The 22,665-nt window shown below is 31.3% G+C and overlaps 1 protein-coding gene across 1 annotated transcript; it reads right to left on the bottom strand.

Moving 5' to 3' along the window:
* Nucleotides 1-450: 450 nt before the first annotated feature.
* LOC139498635 (platelet-activating factor acetylhydrolase-like) lies at nt 451-22,367 on the bottom strand. The gene is made up of 9 exons (XM_071287117.1): nt 21,749-22,367; nt 11,393-11,507; nt 10,758-10,920; nt 8,854-9,025; nt 8,417-8,530; nt 6,987-7,078; nt 5,555-5,728; nt 4,484-4,632; nt 451-4,032 (listed from the first exon to the last, which is right to left on the bottom strand). Exons 1-9 carry the CDS (start codon nt 22,010-22,012, stop codon nt 3,941-3,943), a joined length of 1,335 nt encoding a protein of 444 aa, XP_071143218.1. The 5' UTR covers nt 22,013-22,367; the 3' UTR covers nt 451-3,940.
* Between the last annotated feature and the right edge of the window lie 298 nt (nt 22,368-22,665).

Here is a 22,665-nt window from a genome sequence, read left to right on the forward strand (position 1 = left end):
GATATGATTCTATCTAGGTTTTTTTTGCAAAAGCAACACAAATTCAATTATCTGAGACTACATGTGTGAAGACATTTAAAAAAAAACCGGGGAAAATCTTTTTTATAATAAGGCACTTAATTTTTCAGAAGCTATCAAATGTTTTTTTCTGGTTAAAAGAAAAATAGAAGTCCTAATTTCCTATATAAAAGATCTAGAATGTCACACAGCTGAATTTCACATATATTTAATAATGTGAAACTATTTAAACATTCAGTAAAATATGTACATAAATGTTTAGAATGCAACGGAAAATAATATAAAAACAGAGAATAGAACACAAAGAGATACAGTCTAGAAAATCTACAGCAATACTGCATGCGAGACAAAAAATATCTCATATCTCATTTTTTGTGAATAGAAAAATATAAATTATTTTAATTCACTTCATGGAAAACTTATACAAAGATGTAGCACCAACATTTAATCAGCATATATTTTGACAAAAATATTGGATTGAACACTTAACACATACCAATAATTGAGAGAGTATTCACAACAAGATGGTAACATATGATTTAAAAAATCCGCAATAGATACTCCATTATATGATAACCAGATGCTCCACAGGGCGCAGTTTTATATGACTGCAGAGGTCAAACCCTGAACAGTTGCAGCTAGTATGGACACAACATTTAAGCTGGATACAGCTCTGAATTTGGATTGAATAAATAGTTGACACAGCATAGGTTTCTGACACAGAATGAATGTGGTCTAATGAACTTAAAATTTCTATGTTTGCTTTTGAGCAATTCACTATGCTGTTGAATATTAATCCTCTCATTAAAAAAAAAAAAAAAAAAGTTTTGAAGAAATTTTCTTTTTATTTTCTGAAATCTGAAATGAGAAAAATTGACCCCCCCCCCCCCCCCCCCCCCCAATTTTTATTTCACCTCTCCCTTTCCCTTATTCCAAATGATCTCAATTCAAATTTCTAATGGAGTTTGCAACAATAACTATACTCATAAAGCATTGGTTTTAGGTGATTCAACAACCATCTGGACAAAGAAAGATAACTCCAATTTATTGTCTTAAACTACAAAAATGCTTGTTTTTGGCCCCTTTATGGCCCTTTATTCCTAGACTGTTTGCCCCATAACCCACAAAATATATCACAACCTTCTACTTATGGTATTAAACATTGTGGTACAATTGCAGAACAATTGAAATACTTATACTCAACTTTTTGTATTGACACTAGATAAATGCTCCTAATTCCTGAACGAACCTTAAGGACCATAACCCCCAAAATCAATCCCAAGCTTCTTTATGTGGTTATAAACATTGTGTTAAAAAAATTTTGATTTCTATTTACTTATACTAAAATTATTTCTGGAAACCATCCGTCTTCGGACGACGCTGACGACACCACCGCCAACGATGACGACAACATGATATCAAAATATGACCGCAAAAATGTTATATAAAAATGACACAACATAAGAGATACGCTCCAGGGCAAGAATATGGAATCTTATGCAAGACTATAAGAATTATTCCCGGTAAGAAGATAAATACTCCATCACAAGACCCAGTGTAAGAGTAAAAGAAATACTCCAGGGCAAGAATGAAATAATTACTCTAATATGAGATTAATAAAATATTTTTAGACAAAAAAAAGTTTAAAATGTTCTGGTGAAAATAAGTATGAAAACAATGATGGAGCAAGAAACAAAAAAACATTAAAAGTTTAAACCTAACGGTATACATGGTATAAAAAAATGTTTTTGTTTAAAGAGTTATTATTTATCTTTTATATATCAAAACCGGAATCATATTTAGTTACTATTATAAAATATCATCTACTAAATAGAACATTGTAAACATGCTTGTTGTAATATATATTAAAATTCTGAAATTTTTGCTATGTTCTTCTCAATAAGAATACTGCAATTAGATAGGTTTCACATAAATAAAAACTTGCATTTACAAATTGTAAAGTATAGTTTGTATGGTTTGTATACAGCACTTCTTCAAATCACAATAATAAATCTCACAATTTTATCTATTGTTGAAACAATCTCCACAAAAATTGCACTAAAAAAGTCCTGAATTTCCAGTAGTATACTGACAGAGTACCCCAAAACTACTACAGACATATCATAAATATCACAATTCAATATACATGTACCGGATACTTTTATACATAGAGATATAACATCATTTTAATTTTCAAATTCTTAGCTTGTTTCATACCTCTCATGACAGTTTAACAGTCTCTAACACTGGATTGACCTTAAATTGACGAAAAATTAAATGTATGCTACACATTTGAGTTTGCACTTAAATCATATACATACAAAATCCATGTAAGTACAGATAAAAAATATATATATCATATTACAAAAGACAAAAATATCACAGATTATATGAAAGACACTTGGCATGGTTTTTAAAGTTTTGCACTTTACACTGAGCAAGAAAAAATATATAAAAATATGCAAACATATATATTAACATATACAAAATTGCTAGCAAATTTAACAAAGTACATTAAACAAAGCACATTTAAACACATTTATGTCATAGTCATTCAATACAATGTTCATTGCATGCATATATAAAATAAACGTTACAATTATATCACAATATTCTTTATATTTGTTATTTTGTCAAGTATAAATTTGTCCACAATAATAAAGTAACTTAAGCTGTAAGCAATAAGGCAAATGGTGAATTTGTAAGGTCAAACACTAAACAACTTCATTTCACTGTGCAGAGAATATCAAGTAAATTAAGGCATAGGTTTCTACAGATGAATGCATGCAGGGCCTTAAACTCCAAGACAAATTTTATATCTTTTAAAAAACAGTTCTGTATACCTTTGAAGAAATATTTTAATCAAGCAAATAGATATTTTAAAAAATACAACTCTTTTTAGAAAAAAGGTTAAAATTGCTAGCCACCTATCATATTAGTACTAGAAACATTAAGATATACGCTGCCATCATGCTTTTATGTGTTTCTATTATATTAAAATTAAGTTTAATAAGTTAAAAGCTAGAACTAATTTTACCAATTCCCAGATTTTTCTTATAAAATCCTGCATGTAATCACTTATCTTTAATTAAGAGTCACGTCTTTTCTATATTTACTGTAATTATTAGATCAGTTGAGGTACTTTTATAAGTCCCCTACAAAGTTAGGAGGTGGGTTTTAGTTTTCCTGAGTAAGTCAATATATTAGACTCTCTTTCTTGTTATAAAGGTTAGTTCAGTATTGATCTTGTCTCTGGTTTATCCATAAATATATGTATAAGTCAAGTAATAAGAAGTTGTACAATCAACATTTTTTCTTAATTATAATTTACATAAAACTATATCATTGGGACTAAAATAATATCTTTGATTAAACAGGTTCCTCTCCATTCCATTATCTTGTGTAATTATGGCCCTTGGACTTAAACAAATACAACTGTTTGTCCTTGAATATTGGTGTTGGGAGACTAATTGCACTATCTAGATCATGAGAATGCCTGGTGCCACATTTGTATTATAGCTTCCACTATTAAAGGAAAGATCACAATTTGTCTAAGCTATACAGAGAGTATCAACATCAAGGGGGAGCGTGTATAGATGAGTGATAATCTGGTGTAGTATATTTTTCAAACGAGTTTCTCAAGCATTGGACAAGATAGATGTCACAAGAGAATAGTTGGAAATGCCCTCAATCCTAAATATACCTTCATGTTGATAGGACAATAAGTACATGTCATTTGCAGTTCATTTCAAAAGAAGGAATATACAAACTATAGTATCAAACAAAAACAGTATAAATATGACTGAATCTTCTTGTAATTCTATTTGAAACTTTTGCATTGATTGAACAATGAATGCCAAGTAAATGAGATCATGTGTTCCTGATTTATGGATTTTTCATTGGTCCTTTGGTACAGGAGCTCTCAAGCTGGTCTTTCTCGTGCAATGATTGGACCCAAGACAGTATGTTCATGTTCACCAGCTATGATACTATCGTATTTATCTCCTGTTTGGCCTAAAAGAGGAAAATATATAAAATTATCTAGTGATAGTTCTTTATCAATTGAAGTCACAATAGATATATACATACATGTATCAACATTTTATAATTTAAAATCATTTGCCATAAAAGCCTGACATATTTTAAATATCCATATCTAAGCCAATTAGTTTTTTAGTAGCAACTGATTGTAACGTTTCCTTGACCATTATATGTTTTCTGCAGGGGCCCCCTCCCCAAGCCCCCTTTTTGTGGAAAAAAGTTGGTTGATTATAATGGGAATCACTGAATAAAATTGAAAATGGAAATTGGGAAGCATGACTGGAGCAGGCCTCGTACTAAGCAGTCGCTGGACCCCCTCTTATGAAATTTTTTGTGTATGTCACTGTTCTGTTATGTATAAAGAAGCTCATAAATTCCTCTAATAATTTCAGTTATCATGCAATCAGTTATGAAATAAGCTTACCAAGGTGCTTCCTAAGAAATCCGAGTGTAGCTTTATTTGAGACATCTATTGCAATTTTTGGAGACAATGTGTGTCGAACATCCATAAACATACCAATTTGTTTTTTTACTAAAAATTGAAAGTCAGTAACACTTTGATGACAGGTTCCTCTGCAAGAGAAAAGATATTGTTAGTCTGGGAATTAAAGATTTACAAAATCAGACATAACAAAAATCAACAACTGCTTAAGAGCATAAATAATTTGACGAGGATTTTTTTTCATTTCATTATCCAAATGCAGAAGAAAAAACTTGAAGAAAAAGTGTTTTTCGTTAATTGTGCTCATAATTAATGAATGGCTATTATCTATTTTGAATTTATTGAACCATAAAACTAATTTTTGACTCTTCACATTGAATAATCAGCGAAGCGGATTATGTAAAATGTGAAGAGTCAAAAATTAGTTTTATGGTTCAATAAAATCAAAATAAATTATTGCCATTCATTATAAATAAATTTCTATTAAAACTAAGGCTCAAAGAACTTTTTATATTATTTATATTAACAATAACAACGTACACACATGTTGGCGTATGAATAATACACAACATCAAAGTGGGCGTGTCGCCATCAAAATTGACAACATTGAAAATAAAACTAATAATTTTAACCAATCAGAAGACAGTAAAAACACAAAATTTATTTATTTTGAAATGTTGAAACTAAATACAATAGGACAATTTCTTAGAGAGTTTTCTATGCTTAACTATTTCTTTGCTTGGTAATTTTAGTGAATTATGGTTGTGAGATAAAATGTTGAACTGATACTGAGAATTAAGTTTTCTTTTTCTTTAAATGGACTTTAATTAAATTGTTTAAGATGTATAGATAAAAAAAAATTTTCAAATGTCTATACTGTGAGTTCAACTCAACATTAAAAATTTCCAGAAGAAATATCAAATAATTCCTTAATACAAAAGATGAGTTGTATGAAACTAGTTATGAAGTTAATTAAAAGACATTGCATAATACCACACAGTCTGCAAATAGAAAATAACTATCCAAAGTATTAAAATGTTAATTAACTCTTACTTAATTGTAATCATAGGTCTCTGGACCTTGGGATCTTGTTGAAGACGTTGCATTTGATCCACATTTTCCTGCCATTGAAATGTCTCCATATTAATCATTAGTACAGGCTGGGTAATGTTTTTATACATTTCTTCATTAAGAGGATGCATCCACCCATCCATCATAACTCCAACTCTGAAAGTAAACATATTTTATTATTATTTACCTGGTTTATACAGGAGTTAATGACATGCACAATGATATTTGATTATATTTTCCAATTTTCTATGAAGACAAACATTACCTTGTCAACATTTTACAGTGTCTGTACAAAGTTTAAGGCTACTGTGGATGCATTTATTTATTTATGTGGATATCAATTTTCCCTATTGAGGAAAACTTACATTTATATAAACAAACATAAATTTTCCTGTAATAATTTGTGTTGCTTTGTACATTTTGAGACTGTTGTAAAAGTGAGAGGTTTAATTTAGCACTATAAAGCCAGGTTCAATCCACCATTTTCTACATTTGAAAATGCCTGTACCAAGTCAAGACAGTTGTTGTCCATTCGTTTGCTGTGTTTTGTATTTTGATTTAGTCATGTGATTAGGGACTTTCCAATTGAATTTTCCTCAGTATTTTTGTGATTTTACTTTTTATTAAAACAAACACAAAAGCATACTGTTGCTTTGTATGTGACATAGTTATCAAATCAAACACATTGATGATTGTTGATAAGACTTTGTTGTTAAAACATACAAAGTGTCATTTTGTCATTACTGTGTTATAAAAATAAACACACAGTAACTATACTGTCAAATTATGTCAGACAAATTCAAACAATACACACTGTATCTTCCAAGACTTCACACATGCACACTTAGTATAGTTTATCTTAAAAGCACACAATACAGATGTGGATCAAGGAGTTTGAAAAAAAGGCCCAAACTAGCCAAAGTTTGAAGTAAAATAGGTAAAAAGTCTGAATTAACCAGAAATGTAGTTTCTCAAGTAAAAAATAAAGCATAGTTTTTTGTGAATACTTTTGTGAACTTACCAAGTATAAGATAAAACTGTTTTCCATCTACCTAACACAAGAAAGAGTTATTTCCCTTTGCTATCAATATGTAGTCATTTTGAAGGGAAACTTGCACAAAATCCCTTATTAAACAGCTAAATTCAACATACACATCTGGATAATAGACTTGTCTCATTGGCAACTATACCACATTTTCTTTTTTATATTTTGAAAAAAGTATTTTTCTAAATCTACTGATTTTCTTTTGTTTTTGCCTTGAGTAATTCTGCTAAGTGAGTGAGTGAGGCATTTTTAGTGTAAAAGGAATACAGGCCCTAATCAGTAGGAGATATTGTTTAAAGAAAGACAGACTGAATTATCCTGGTAAAGTCATGCATCTTGAAAATTTTCTATTATGCACAGTCTACTTACTTGAATCTTGTGTCTTTTGATAAAGCACATACAGTGGTAGAACCACCAAATGAATGCCCAACAAGTGATACTTTTGACAGATCAAATAAATTCTACAATGTAGAAACAGAAAATATTATAGTGGTACTAAACTATAGTCATTAAAATAGTCAAAGTTCCCTTATTCACAGAAAGCAATATGTTAAAAGATAAAACATTTGAGTCATAATGAAATATCAAGATAAACATTAATTTGAACATGAATTGAGCCATTAGTTTTCTTGCTTTAATTATTTCAATCTATTATTTCGGGGCCCCTGTACCTATTTTACTATGTGGTATGTGCTTTGCTCATTGTTGAAGGCTGTACAGTGACCTATAGTTGTTAATATCTGTGTCATTTGGTCTCTTTTGGAGAATTTTTTCATTAGTAATCATAACACATCTTCTTATATTTCTAATTACAATTGTATATTGTATACACCTAAACCTATCATTGGTACCTTATTGTATAGAATATCTTACATTTTCAAATACTAATTACAATTATAGAAAAATTTGAATCAACTAAAAGAAACAGTATAAAATTGTGATTTATTCATAAATTATTTTAGTTGTTTGTGGGATTTTTTAATGGGTTAAGATATGACAAACTCTGGTCGCCCTATGTCCCCCATGGGATGAAGTGGATTAAATCAAGTAAGTCATATGACAAACTCTGAGTTGAAGGCACAGCCCCATATCATTAATATGAACACTGTGACATTTTAAGTATAGGATAAATTAGACAATTTAAGCAAAATTCCACAAAAAAAATAATAAATTAGTTAGATAATGATTTAAGAACCCATCCATATATGAATTATTATTATTATATTGATGTTTTAGGAGGCGAATTTCCTGGTACGGAACTTGCGCCATATTTGAATATAGAAATGTGTGTCCTTTATACTGTTGCTTTTCTCATGTGACGCTGGTAAGGATAGAAATATATCTCCTTTATACTGTTGCTTTTCTCATGTGACGCTGGTAAGGATAGAAATGTGTGTCCTTTATACTGTTGCTTTTCTCATGTGACGCTGGTAAGGATAGAAATGTGTGTCCTTTATACTGTTGCTTTTCTCATGTGACGCTGGTAAGGATAGAAATGTATGTCCTTTATACTGTTGCTTTTCTCATGTGACGCTGGTAAGGATAGAAATGTATGTCCTTTATACTGTTGCTTTTCTCATGTGACGCTGGTAAGGATAGAAATGTGTGTCCTTTATACTGTTGCTTTTCTCATGTGACGCTGGTAAGGATAGAAATGTGTGTCCTTTATACTGTTGCTTTTCTCATGTGACGCTGGTAAGGATCAGACTTATGTAGAACACATTTCTATCACTTTCTGTGTCGCCTTCCAGTATAAACACTAATAATAATATTAATGTTTTAAATAATCAAATACTTACTTTAAACAGTTTAAGATTGAAATTTCCACCAAGTTGATTTAGTATTGTTACTCCATTATCGAGATCCGTTAATACATTCAGTGCTCGTGTACATTCCTCAGCTCTTGTATACACCTTAGTTTATAAAAAATAAAGCATAAGTAAACTAACGTTTAATTTTTATTCAATTTAAACCTCAATTCTGGCACATATAGCATAGTTTAAAAGGAGACCATTTTCATTTTTTGTCCAATCTTTTAAATGAATAAATGTGCATTGTGTAAATGCATTAAAAATCGAATAATACAAATCACATTTATTTAGCTTTTCTATGTTTTAGTTTCAATTTCGAAAAAGCATGTTCCATATCAAGTTGGTGTTTTGTGTTTGAAAAAAATATATGAAAAATTCTGTTCTCGTGGTAAAGCTCATTGACACTGTATGATGGTAAAGCTCACCTGTTTGTTTCTACTTTCATAATCATCCCATCGAGGAGGTGAGAAATCAAATGGCATCCATTCTTCAGTATAACTATGTGTTCTGTGCATCTGACTACTGTTACTATTAGATACATTTACTGTACTTTTGATGTCCTCTTTGAGTTGAAAGGTCATGGATGCTGAACCATCCCTGTTAGAAAAAATAAATTAGTACATGTATGCATCTTTCATATTTACAAAGTGTATGATCACTGTGTGAATATTGAACTTCTTAAAGGAGTTTGTCCAGGTTTTAAGTGTAGATATTTGACACTAACTATATTATTTATTAGTTTTCAAGGACTCGGGGCAAAGTTCAGTTTGACATATACCGGGTATTGTATAGACACTCAGTTTTTTTATTACAACAGTGTATACCGAGATGCCTTTTAGTTTTTAAATGCACTATGGTTATATTTACCCATATCACCTTTTATTCAAAGCATTAGCATTATGGATTGCAGTTAGTGTAAAGCATTAATTCATATTTGATGAGCTTCATCTTTTCCTAACAAGTCATGATATTTATACATATACATTGTAATAAATTATTTTCTATGAAACCATTTCAGCCAAACAAAATAAGCAGAATGATTAGCCTTATCTCATTTTTCAATATTATATTAAGCATTCATGATAGTGTTTTCATAAAGTTTATAAATTCCTCACTGAAGATGTTGTATTTATTTCCCACCTGTTGCCAGAGGGTTCAAATGAAGAAAAAAATTGAAAGACAAGTAAAGTTCAAATTCAGATTGAAGTTTGATTATTAAGATCAGAACATCTTGACCTCAAATAACCCTTCTCAGAACATCTTGACCCCAAATAACCTCCTTAGAACATCATGACCCCAAATAACCCTCTTATACACCATGGATACAACCTACATATTTGCAGTAGTTAGGTAATTTAAAATAATAAAATCAGTTTATTACAACCAATGAGTAGAAAGAAACCTATTTTCCTTGTTATTAATAATTATTATATTTAGGGGAAATAGGTGATTTTAAGTTTTAAAAGGTTATTTGTGTAGCTGTACTTGAACATGACTTGTGCAATTCATTATGTTCACCCATGTGTGAAAGCTTATTTCAATGTTTTTTTATTACCTGATCTGGTCACACATGAAGTACTTAAAGTTTTACTTTAAATTAACAATGTTGAGTTGACCTCCCAAAGTTTAGTTCTGATCTGTCAAATTAGCTAACTTGACAGAAAAGAAATTCAAATGATTTTTAATCCCTTTTATTTTTACAAATGCTTAGTGGTTCTTTAATTTTGATTATCGGCAAACCATGAGAAATATAAATTTCTTCAGAGTGAGCCCTTCAACCCTAATTTAATGCACTCCATTGCATTTCTATACATTTTATTCATATTTTTTTGTCCTGTAGTGCTTTTAAAGCCCAAAATAACCTCCATGCATGATAGAGTTTACACATAATATTTTGGGTATAAATTTATAAAATCTGTTTACTAGTCTTAATCTGGTAATTAACTAATGTAAAAGTAACCATAAACAGACATATTTAGAGTTTGACATCATATACACTTGATACTCTTTTATTAATGAAAGCCATATGTTGACCTCAAGATATCTTTAAATTTTATATGTCATTGTATTGCTGTGTCCATGAAGCATACTCAACACATATTATTATGTTTATTTTTTTGCTTAATTTTTCAGAGATATTCAATATGCTTACGACTCATTAATGTATTTAAATACAGTGTTATATGACATATTACAAACAATATTAACACTATGCATAAATAACAATAGATGTACAAGTAAGTTACAGATAACACCTTTTTCTGTATTCATTACTGTTTACTCCTAATTGTATCTCATAGATAATGGTCATGTTGCCATGGTTTCATACCTGTGTTCAACAGCTGCCACAATATAACCCTGAGAAGCCAGTTCACAGCAGACGGTGGTGTTACATGTTCTGTTACCACCAATACCATGAGAGAATATCACCACTGGGTACCGTTTACCAGGGAGGGGATAGTGCTGCCACAGTGCAGGTACATAGACATCACCTACAAAACCAAAATATATTTTAAAAGACATAATTTCTAAATAAAACAAATGTTTCTTAATAGAAAAGTGTAACCAGGTGCGCTAAAACATTATACATATACATTTATTTTGGTGTTTGAAATGATTTTCTTGATTGACACACTGCCTGGTCATGATACTCAGAATAGCCCAAAAGTTTGGAAAAGAGTAATATGAGCAACAAAACAATCACATAAAGGACATATGAAAGAATAGCTTAACTGGATATGGTATGCCTTAGAAAGGTTATGTATAGACCTCTATTTTATTTTGCTTATGAAATGCTAACTTAACATACTAGGCAGCAATAGAACGGATATATACATGATGCAGCTGACCTGTTAGAATTAGTCAGTCTTTTAAATTATAATGCATGAATTTTTTTCCAAATATATTGAATATAGATCTTAACAATTACAATTAGAAGTATTCATTTAGCACCAGTGTACAAACCTCCCATCCAATTAAACATTTTCCCAAGCACTGACTTTGAGCGTCTGATAAAATATGCATATCCATTTCCATACTGTTTCCTTGGCAACCACAATGGCCACTGCTTGTCACGTTTCTGAAGAAAATAATGATAAAAAAAAATATTATAATCATATAACACTTTAGTACATGTATATATATTTTCTTCTGCTCAATATTCAGAAATTGTTCTGAAACTATGGGATCTACTCACCTGGCCAAAGTTGACTTTAGATGATTTGGCTATTATTTTTACATACTTTTGGGTAAAACATTTGTATAGTAACTTTACAAATCCTTTGTTAAAGCTCTTTAATTGTTTCAGCTCTGAGCTTCCATGATGGAGGTGAAAACAGAAAAAAATCTCAGATGAATTAAATTTAAAGTGTTGTTATCATTTGTTAAGTGTTCTGACAGTCAAAAAGGTATTATTTTAGTGCTGTCCTTATACTCTTATATTTTGGAAGTAAGAGAAGAGGAAATGGACTAATAACCTGCTAATTGGCATGCAATATTTATATTATTTTAATGTATCTAGATCTCCAAAATGGTTTTTATGATATCTTCTATTTATTATAAGATATATACATTTTTTATTAAAAGATATATATTGAATATTATAAGAATTTAAAAGATAATTATCTTAAATATTTCATACTATCATAGGCAAATATAGGGGTCCAGTTATGCCACCTCCCTCCCTCTCCCTCCCTCTAATGCAGCTTAATTAATGATTAATTCAGACCACAGGTGCTTGGGTATGTGATACAGATATTTTTTTATTTTTTTGTTGTTGATTAAAATATATACATTTTTCTATATTTATAATACATATCTATCACTTCTGTGCATGTCTCACCTAGTTTCGAGTGATTTAAACGATTCTGAAGAAAAGAAACAAATTTGTTTCTTAGTATGGATAGTAAAATTGGAGTTTTTCTCCTAGTGAGTCGTTTAAATGGATTTGTATGGCAAGCCATTTTACTATTTATTCAAATTTCAAGATATCTCCTATAATATATAAGATATCTTAAATAATTTATAAGATATCTTATATAGTTTATAAGATATCTCATATAGTTTATAAGATACTCTTATATAGTTTATGAGATATCTTATAAAGACAATTATATAAGATTTCTGAAGATATCTTATAAAATATATGAGATATTTTATAAACTATATAAGAAATCTTATAAACTATATAAGAAATCTTATAAACTATATAAGATATCTTATAAAGTTTATGAGATATCTTATAAAGTTTATGAGATAACTTATAAAGTTTATGAGATATCTTGAAGTAAGAATAAATAGCAAAACAGCTTGCCATAGTTATGCTATTCTGAATATAGAAAAATGAATATTTTAATCAACCAAAAACTTTTTTTTTTATCTGTATCATATACCCAAGCGCCTGTGATCCAGAAGTCTGACGTCTCATACATCTTTTAAAAAATATTCAGTTCTTTTCATGGGATATATCAAGCTTAACCCCAGACTATTAGGTCAAGCTTATAATAAGAATGGTGTTCACTTACTCCCAAATAAAAAATAATTTACAAAACCAGCTGTATAAAATAGCCCTCACATTTTTTAAAGGTTAAATATGAACAACTATTAACATATTTCGCAACTGAATGGCAACTTATATTTGCGTCAATTACATAGAAAAACTTTTGTATGACATACGCCTAAACTTTATGGTACACTTCATCCTCAAATTGCTGGTTTAATAGACTATACCAGTTATTTGAAGTTCCCACATTTAAGATGTTTAAATATCATGTATTTCAATTATACATTCGATTTACTTGACAGTGACAGCACAAAGTTTTGATTACTAACAATGCATTGCAATGCATCTTTCTTCACCTACATGTATTTTGCAACAGTTTCTTTCGATGAGGCTATATATAATATCTAGTGTGTTCCTAACTACAATCCCTCCTTTACAGCCCCAGAATAAGTCAGCAATTCCCAATATACAAAAGTAAATTGCTGAGGCAACATCACAAATCTTGACAGAACACAAGAGGAGGACGGTTATAGTTGTGATATTGCTGAGGCAACACCACAAATCTTGACAGAACACAAGAGGAGGACGGTTTTAGTTGTGATATTGCTGATGCAACACCACAAATCTTGACAAAACACGAGAGAAGGACGGTTTTAGTGGTGATATTGCTGAGGCAACACCACAAACCTTGACAGAACACGATAATGGGACGGTTTTAGTGGTGATATTGCTGAGGCAACACCACAAATCTTGACAGTGCACGAGAAAGGACAGTTTTAGTGGTGATATTGCTGAGGCAACACCACAAATCTTGACAGTGCACGAGAAAGGACAGTTTTAGTGGTGATATTGCTGAGGCAACACCACAAATATTGACAGAACACGAGAGGAGGACGGTTTTATTGGTGATATTGCTGAGGCAACACCACAAATCTTGACGGAACATGAGAGGAGGACGGTTGTAGTTGTAATATTGCTGATGCAGCACCACAAATCTTGACAAAACACGAGAGGAGGACGGTTTTAGTGGTGATATTGCTGAGGCAACACCAAAACTCTTGACAGTCTAACACGAGATGAGGACTTTTTTTATTGGTGATATTGCTAAGGCAACACCACAAATCTTGACAGAACACGAGAGGAGGACGGGTTTTATTGGTGATATTGCTAAGGCAACACCACAAATCTTGACAGAACACAAGAGGAGGACAGTTTTAGTGGTGATATTGCTGAGGCAACACCACAAATCTTGACAAAACACGAGAGGAGGACGGTTTTAGTGGTGATATTGCTGAGGCAACACCAAAACTCTTAACAGTCTAACACGAGATGAGGACTTTTTTTATTGGTGATATTGCTAAGGCAACACCACAAACCTTGACAGAACACGAGAGGAGGACGGGTTTTATTGGTGATATTGCTAAGGCAACACCACAAATCTTGACAGAACACAAGAGGAGGACAGTTTTAGTGGTGATATTGCTGAGGCAACACCACACATCGTTACAGAATACGAGTGGAGGACGGTTTAAAGGTGGTACGTGCATAATGTAAATAATTGATTCGATTTTTGTTCCTTAATCTTGAAATTCGTGGACTTTTTTCTCGTATTTATCACTAAATGAAAAATTATTATTTTCGTGTGGTGATGTTAATTCAAAAGTCACGGATCAATCTTATTGCTACAAATACAAATATCTTTACTATAAATCAATATAATTTATAAATATAGCACTTCAAAGGCCTTTATCTTACTATATATAATTTACTCTGAAGATTTTAAGACCTTAGTAATTAATGAAGTTCAAAAGGGAAAAAAAATATATACCACATTTTAATTTCTTTGAAAATAGAAGAGTCCATTAAGAGTTCAGTTTATGAGAATCCTTAATTGTTACTGTCGTCTTCGTTCCATTATTATTCATGTGAATTCCGTAGAGGTATATTCAATGAAAGTCAAGTATAATCATTTAAATTACATAAAGTATACTTAAAACAGAATAGTTCAGGTCAAGTCATTATTCCCTGTGGGTTTTTTTTTCGCCCATCTAGTCAATATGAGTGTTGGTCGATATAATAGGACTTTGAATAGTCCTATGTTTAATTTCTGATACTTGTGCTTCTTTTTTTTTTTTTTTTTTTTTTAGAATTTCCTTATTTTAGCTACACTAAAACATTACCATTAAAAATGCAGTACCTGCAGTATACAGTTTATGACATATATATTTTTAAAAAAATTACATAGTGTCAAGCACGAAGCTGTTGTTATCCATATATTGTAAATTATCCATATATTGTAAATAGTCACTTTAACCTCTGTCATATCGAAGTCCGCAGAAAACACATATAAGAGTTAAATATAGATTTAAAGGGGAAAAGTACAAATTTGTTGAATCATTATAAGATGTAATAATAATATTTAAAACGCTCATATCAACTACAAGTAGTAAAACTGGGGTAACAAACAAACGCGAGTCGTTAGTTTCAATATTCTGTTTAACTGGACCTTGGTATACATGGCATATGTAAAGAAATGAATCGTCATCTAAATTTATATGCATTAAATTAATATATGACATTAAGTAATACTTTGTAAGTCCAACAAAACATGTCTTACATAGAGGCTTTATTAGAAATATGTCGGTGAGACGAACTGAACCAAAGGTATGCTTGATATATTTTAATTAATAAATACTTATGTATGCAATCTTTTAAAGGTAGAGGGAAATGTGTATACAACCAAATAAAAGGTATATAAATCCTTATCAATAGTACTTTTCCTCCAACGTACATCTCATTAATTCCTTAGTGATATTCTAATATTTGAAATCGATCCGCTGACAAACCAAAACATTTTTTTGAAACCATGGAAGCATTGCGGCTTTTACCCAATCTTGTTTATGAAATCATGCAAGATCATCTTTACTGTGCATTGTACACGAAACCAAGCAAGCATCATCTTTACTCAGCATTGTACACGAAACCAGACAAGCATCATCTTTAACCTATATTGTCTGTGAAATCAGGCAAGCATCGTGTGTACCCTATACGGTATTGTTCATGAAACCATGTACGCATCTTATTTTCCCTGTATTGTCCATTAAACCATACAATTATCAATGTATTCGTTACCCTATACTGTCAATGAAACCAGACAAGCATTGTCTATGAAACAATACAATTATAGTCTTACCCTACATTAATTGTCTATGCAATCCTGCAGGCATCATTTTTACCTTATATAGCCGATGAAACCATTGAACCTTCGTATATATCCTATATATTATTCATGAAAAAATGCAATCATCGTCTTTATCCTGCATTGTTTGTGAGATTATACAACCATCGTCTTTACCCTGCATTGTTCATGAAATAATGCAATCATCGTCTTTGCACTGCATTGTTCATGAAATATAAATGCTATCATCATCGTCTTTACCCTACATTGTCCATGAAATAATGCAACCATCGTCTTTACCCTGCATTGTTCATGAAATAATGCAACCATCGTCTTTACCCTACATTGTTCATGTAATAATGCAACCATCGTCTTGACCCTGCATTGTTCATGTAATAATGCAACCATCGTCTTTACCCTGCATTGTTCATGTAATAATGCAACCATCGTATTTACCCTGCATTGTTTATGAAATATAAATGCTATCATCATCGTCTTTACCCTGTCTTGTCCATGAAATAATGCAACCATCGTCTTTACCCTACATTGTTCATGTAAAAACGCAACCATCGTCTTTACCCTACATTGTTCATGTAATAACGCAACCATCGTCTTTACCCTGCATTGTTCATGTAATAATGCAACCATCGTCTTTACCCTGCATTGTTTATGTTATAATGCAACCATCGTCTTTACCCTGCATTGTTCATGTAATAATGCACCCATCGTCTTTACCCTACATTGTTCATGTAATAACGCAACCATCGTCTTTACCCTGCATTGTTCATGTAATTATGCAACCATTGTTTTCAGGCATAGGTTTCCTTAGCTGTATTTGGCAACACTTTTAGGAATTTTGGATCTCAATGCTCTTCAACTTTGTACTTTTTTTGGCTTTTTTTTTTTTTAACTTTTTTGGATTCGAGCGCCACTGATGAGTCTTTTGTAGACGAAACGCGCGTCTGGCGTATATACAAAATTCAGTCCTGGTATCTATGATGAGTTTATTTACTTTACCCTGCATTGTTCATTGGATTGTGCAACCATCGTATTTACCCTTTATTGCCTTTTTAACTTTTTGGGATTCGAGCCTCACTGATGAGTCTTTTGTAGACGAAACGCGCGTCTAGCGTAAATACACAATTTAATCGTGTTATCTATGATGTTTTTATTTACTTTACCCTTTATTGTCTATGAAACCATACAAGCATCGTCTTTATCCGGTATCTGACAAAAACAGTATAGTAATGGAAAGCAAACGTTCGTACGGTCAACTATGTATAATGCAAAAGGATGCAATCGAGGGTGATCGTATAAACTTATGAAACTCGATTTTGAAATAAACAGCAGTTAAATGGAATTAAAAATATGAATTATTTATCTTACAAAGGCATTTTTTCTGTTTCATCGATATCACTACCATGAAAAGTCACACAGCAAGATTGATTTTGTATTCATATTTGATAGGCCTACGCCCTTGATATAGAAAACATGTAGGGAAATAAATAATTCATTGCTCAGAAAAAAACACCCTTCTAAAATGAAACGTTTCACGAAAAATGTAATAAGATTTTATTCAATCAAAGTTAACTAACTTTATAGTCGAAGTTTTCTTTAACCGTTAATAGAGAGCAGAAATGCCTTTTACCGCCAGTCGTCAAATTATCATTTTCGGCTACTGTTAGCGTCAAATGGGTCAAAATCTTTACTTGTTTTTACATAGGCGGTAATGGTAACGTTTTTTCCTGTAGCTCAGTCCATATCGTAAACTTGGATATGTATGATAGCTCGTTTCGAAGCTGTGACATTTTCACATATATGTGGTTAAATTTTCGGGGTACGAAGTGAGATTACTTTTTCCGTAAATTAGCATACCCCGAAAATCCTTTTGTGATGCGGCTCTTTGAGGTAATATATCCCCTTTTTAACACAATAAGTTCTTTGAAAATTTAATACTTTGAACACATTTAATAGCTCCATAGTTTTTACACATTTATTCTATGTTCCACTACTTTCCTAATCACCACAAATGGTTAAGTTCAGTCATTTGTAAAAAAAAATAGAAACATGTCCAATATCACTACACAGAGATTTTTTCTTTACACGTGACTTTTGAGTTCCTCATTTCGAGGCGCACTAGTTCCTCATTTCGAGGCGCATTAGGGATGTTGTCCCAAATACTTGAAATGTAATCGTACTTCGTTAAAATCTAATGTCATTGTCGTGATTCGAAAAATATCATGATTAGTCGTTACCGTTATTTTTTGGAGAGAAAAAAGTGATTCGTCGAAATAAGTCGATTTTTTTATCGTCTTAAAACAGATGTATATTTTATCGTCATGCACCACGAATTATCGTCGATGTCATTTCTTTTGGGTGCTGGAACTATACGTTGTCTCCACCATGGAACGAAAGCAGAAGGGAGAATCGCCAAATGGAAACTAACGAATTGAGACGGTGTGCCGATTGAAACTTTGATGTTAAAGAATTCCTTTTGAGTCAAATAGTACACCCAACATGCATACGTAAACTAACTAACGAAACTAGGAAGTTTATGCTCATCGAATAGGGTTTAAAATACAAATAAAGCCGATTTCTGCAAAAGCAATTGAATTGTCAGATAGATATCGTTGTGTTTACCGAGTCACTCTGTAATCAGTAATCATGTCGTCTTACAAACATGTACTTAGTTAAACTTATTTCTTAATCAAGAAGAGGGTGGATTTTATCATGTAGACATTATAACATATAAGTCTTTCGTTTTTTTGATAAATCAAATTCAAACTGATATCACTGGGTGTTCTAGTAGTAATAAGTATTATACCAAATGTGGTAACACGTCATAACAACCAATACATGTATGTTTATTATGTTCTCTTAGTATACAGTATGTAGGAGGCGGCAAATAGTTGCGGTCTTTGAGTGGTCCACGTTTTAATTTACATTAATTTATTTGAACAAGAGAGACAATTTCCTTTTGCCCTGCTGGTTTGTGAAAGTAAAACAACAATTGAAAATAACAGAATACAAGGTTACTGAATACTGAATTTACTAAACCTGCACAGTTTTAAATATGTATACATCTTACCAAATGTCAAGTTTGAACTATTAACCCATCGAGATTAACCCTACTCGATCTAAAAATCTGAATGCGTGGGAGAAATGTAATCTGCGGTTTAACATGTTTAACGAATGTATTTAGATATTAAAACTTATGAATTTGAATCTGCTTCGCAAACTCCATATCGAGTTTAGCTGTAAAATATGCTGACTCAACATGGTGACAAAACACGAAAAAAATAATATGTATGATGTGTAAAGATCTATAAATTAGTCATGATCAATAGTGTAGCTATCATATTTTTTTTATCGAAATTTTACAAAGTTACATGATAAATGATTATACGTGGGCATAAAAAAACAATATCGAGGAATGGTGTATACTTGTAAACTTTGGACGTGAATACAATGTATTTGATGCAAACATTATCAGGGTGGGTTTTCATTTAAGTATTTGGGCGTATCTCATCTTTACAACAAAAGAATGTAACAATTTTAACTTTACACGACGTCTTTATAAACATAAAATGTGTTTTCTTATTTACGTGTGACAATACGTTATGAATATATTTTATTTGATATTATTAGAATTGCTGCAAGCTAAATACGAAATCATTGACATTTGACATATTTGAGAAAAATTGAAATATTTAGAAATGTTGTCAAAATGGTATCAGTAAGAGTTACAATTTAACATATAAATGGTGTGTAACTGTTTTCATGTGTACACCTATGTAATGTTCACTAACACCAATGCTCTAAGTAAAAAGGACGTAATACATGTAAGAGATATGCAAGATAGCCCGACAGGGTATAATGTGTCTAATCATATTACACTATTATATTATAATTAATGTAATATGACAATTTTTAACAATTTAGAAGGAAGTCTTTCGTGAGTTTGACCTTATTTTCAACCATGATAAATGCATAATTGGTGTAAATGTACAAAAAATGAATTATACACGTTGCTGTAAAGTCAGAATACCAACTTTGTCAACTTAATTAGACTGCAAATGTAAATAGGCCGAGAAATAGGCTTAGAGTTAGACATGTTAGACTCAATACCTCATATCTTATTGAACATTCAAAATTGTATGTAGGTTTCTCAAAATCACACCTAATTGTTTGAAACTCGAATAATTGAACAAAGTGGGAATGAATGCAAATGAGACAAACTTGAAAAAACACAGGTACTAGAACTTTGTTTTTTCGTTCTCACTTAATTTCTTTAAGAAACTATATATATATATATATATATATTAATTCGATGGATACCAAAGTGAAACTCGTTAGTATTGTTATTTTTGTTATTATACGTTAATTTCCCCACATTCTATTCATTTTTAAATTCATGTTTAGTATCTGTGCAAGGAGCTAAGGAATTCATTAAATTTTGTTCTTAAAATTTATCTATCAAGAAACAATATTACTATATAATACAAAGCAGAAGTTGAACCATTTATCGACAGTTATAAATCTTTTCCAGAACTTTATTGTTTGTTCAAGGTTAAGAGTGTTAAAAGAACAATGACATTTAGACAACTTTTAATATTATCTATCTTACACATGTGAATATGTTTCCAATCACAGTCATGACAGGTATAGAATAGACAAACCAAAACATATTCTATCTGATTATGAAAATGTCTGTGGTGTCATGGAATAGAAGATCCTTTATAATTTCCAGCGAAAGAAATATTCTGGAAAATTGTTTCGGAAGTACTTTAGTATTTTTTGCCAACTTGAGTATAGAATAATTGTTCCAATAGGGAAAGATATTATATTAATGTTTATAGCAAAGTTTTTAGACGAACTTTATCCAATCAAGGAACAAAAATAAGTTGTCAATGGAACTAAAATATCATGCATAAGATTGCCGAAAGTCTATCATGTTTGCCTAGGTTTATTCAGATTTGTCAAAAAAGTGGGGATGGATCAGTTGCAAAAATGTGTACATTGTGTAGTTCCGTTACTACTTAGTAAGTTAACCCCAAAAACGAATCCAATGTTGAAATGAATTAGATTAGGATGATAACTATGACGATTTTGAACTTGTAAAATGAATAAAATCGATTTAGTTATTAAATTAGCATTAAATTGTTGACATGCCGGATACACATACAGCGTTAGCAATTGTAACTTATTTAGACTTTGTACTAATGATTCATGAAGCTTTGACCAATAAAATATGCAAAGTAATTTTTTTTGGCAGAATACTCAAATCCGGCGCTTAGATGTCAATTTTGGATTACTGGTTTTTAAATGAAATAATATTTAAAAATTCAGAGATACTCTCGTATGGCAGTATGTATAAGGGGAACCCCCCTTTTTTAAGGGAATTTAAATTTATGCTTTAATGCACTTTTATACTAAATCTAGATGATTACCTACTAGTAGAGGTAACGTTTGACAACCACGTGTTGCTGTTTAGCTAAGATACCCGATATCCGACTTATCCAACAAGTTTCTTAAATTGATTCATTAAGTATGCATGAATATATCTGAATAAGTATAAAGTTATGCATAAGATTTTGTCGATTTTGTTTACATTTTTGTTAAATAAAGAGTATACACTTACGTATATATCTGTCTTCTCAATAGGGTAATACAACCGGAAGAAAGATCCCTTTTCAGAATGATCACACATAATATCCAGGCATCCTACAGAATAGTCTCCTGTTCCAATAGGGAGATGTCTCCGTATCTTCTCCTTTTCCTTATCTTTTGGTTTAAAAAAACTGTCATTTCGTCTGAGGGTCTTGAATTCCAGTGAACAATCACTTTGTGATTTATGTAGCCCCTGTTGTGAGAAACATTGATGAAATATGGAATCGGAATTCATTCCCTAGGCAGTTGACACCGGTTGTATTCCCTTTTGTCTCCGTATGGATTTCAGATACTAGGATTTCACAACTCCATTCATATCTCCTGTATGGATATGTTTACTACGTACACACGGTACATTTGTCATAGCAAACCACACTTAGTTACCATGCATGATTGAATGTTTAAAATCTATCGGTGTTTACCTGTTACAAGAAAGTAAAGAAATATAATTTACCTGCAATTATTTACAGATCTTACTGTGACACCGTTAAAAGACCACAGATTAATTTGACCAAATCGATAGAGATTAACGCGACACTACTCCCTGTTGGGTGTGTTCAGTCGGAACTGTTACACGTACATAACTCACTGACCCACATATGGTTTAAAAATAGTAATGCATTATTATGTTAAAAAGCCCTGAAAAACCGCGTAATAGGCATAATAGTCCGGCCGATTGGTGCAGATATAGAGCAGAATTGTTCACTTGATGAGGAAAGCATGAAACTTTGCATAGTAGTTCTTGGTTATATACCCTTTGATTTCAGCTATGGACCCACTCTGAAAAATCCAATATGGCTGCCATTTTCAAGATGGCGGAACAACGGTATAAAAATCAAGATTGTCCTAAAGGTATTATATATAATTTCGGAAATTAAAGTTATGATT

Source organism: Mytilus edulis, chromosome 12, assembly GCF_963676685.1.
Source record: "Mytilus edulis chromosome 12, xbMytEdul2.2, whole genome shotgun sequence".
Classification (NCBI taxonomy): domain Eukaryota; kingdom Metazoa; phylum Mollusca; class Bivalvia; order Mytilida; family Mytilidae; genus Mytilus; species Mytilus edulis.

Bases quoted from the DNA above. Each gene is read 5' to 3' on its own strand.
- LOC139498635 (XM_071287117.1), bottom strand. From the start codon at position 22,012: ATGAATTCCGATTCCATATTTCATCAATGTTTCTCACAACAGGGGCTA. The intron at 11,508-21,748 runs GTAAGTGTATAC...TATTTTCTTCAG, and splicing joins TTGAGAAGACAGATATATAC to AAACGTGACAAGCAGTGGCC. The intron at 9,026-10,757 runs GTATGAAACCAT...TTTTTCTAACAG, and splicing joins GTGGCAGCTGTTGAACACAG to GGATGGTTCAGCATCCATGA.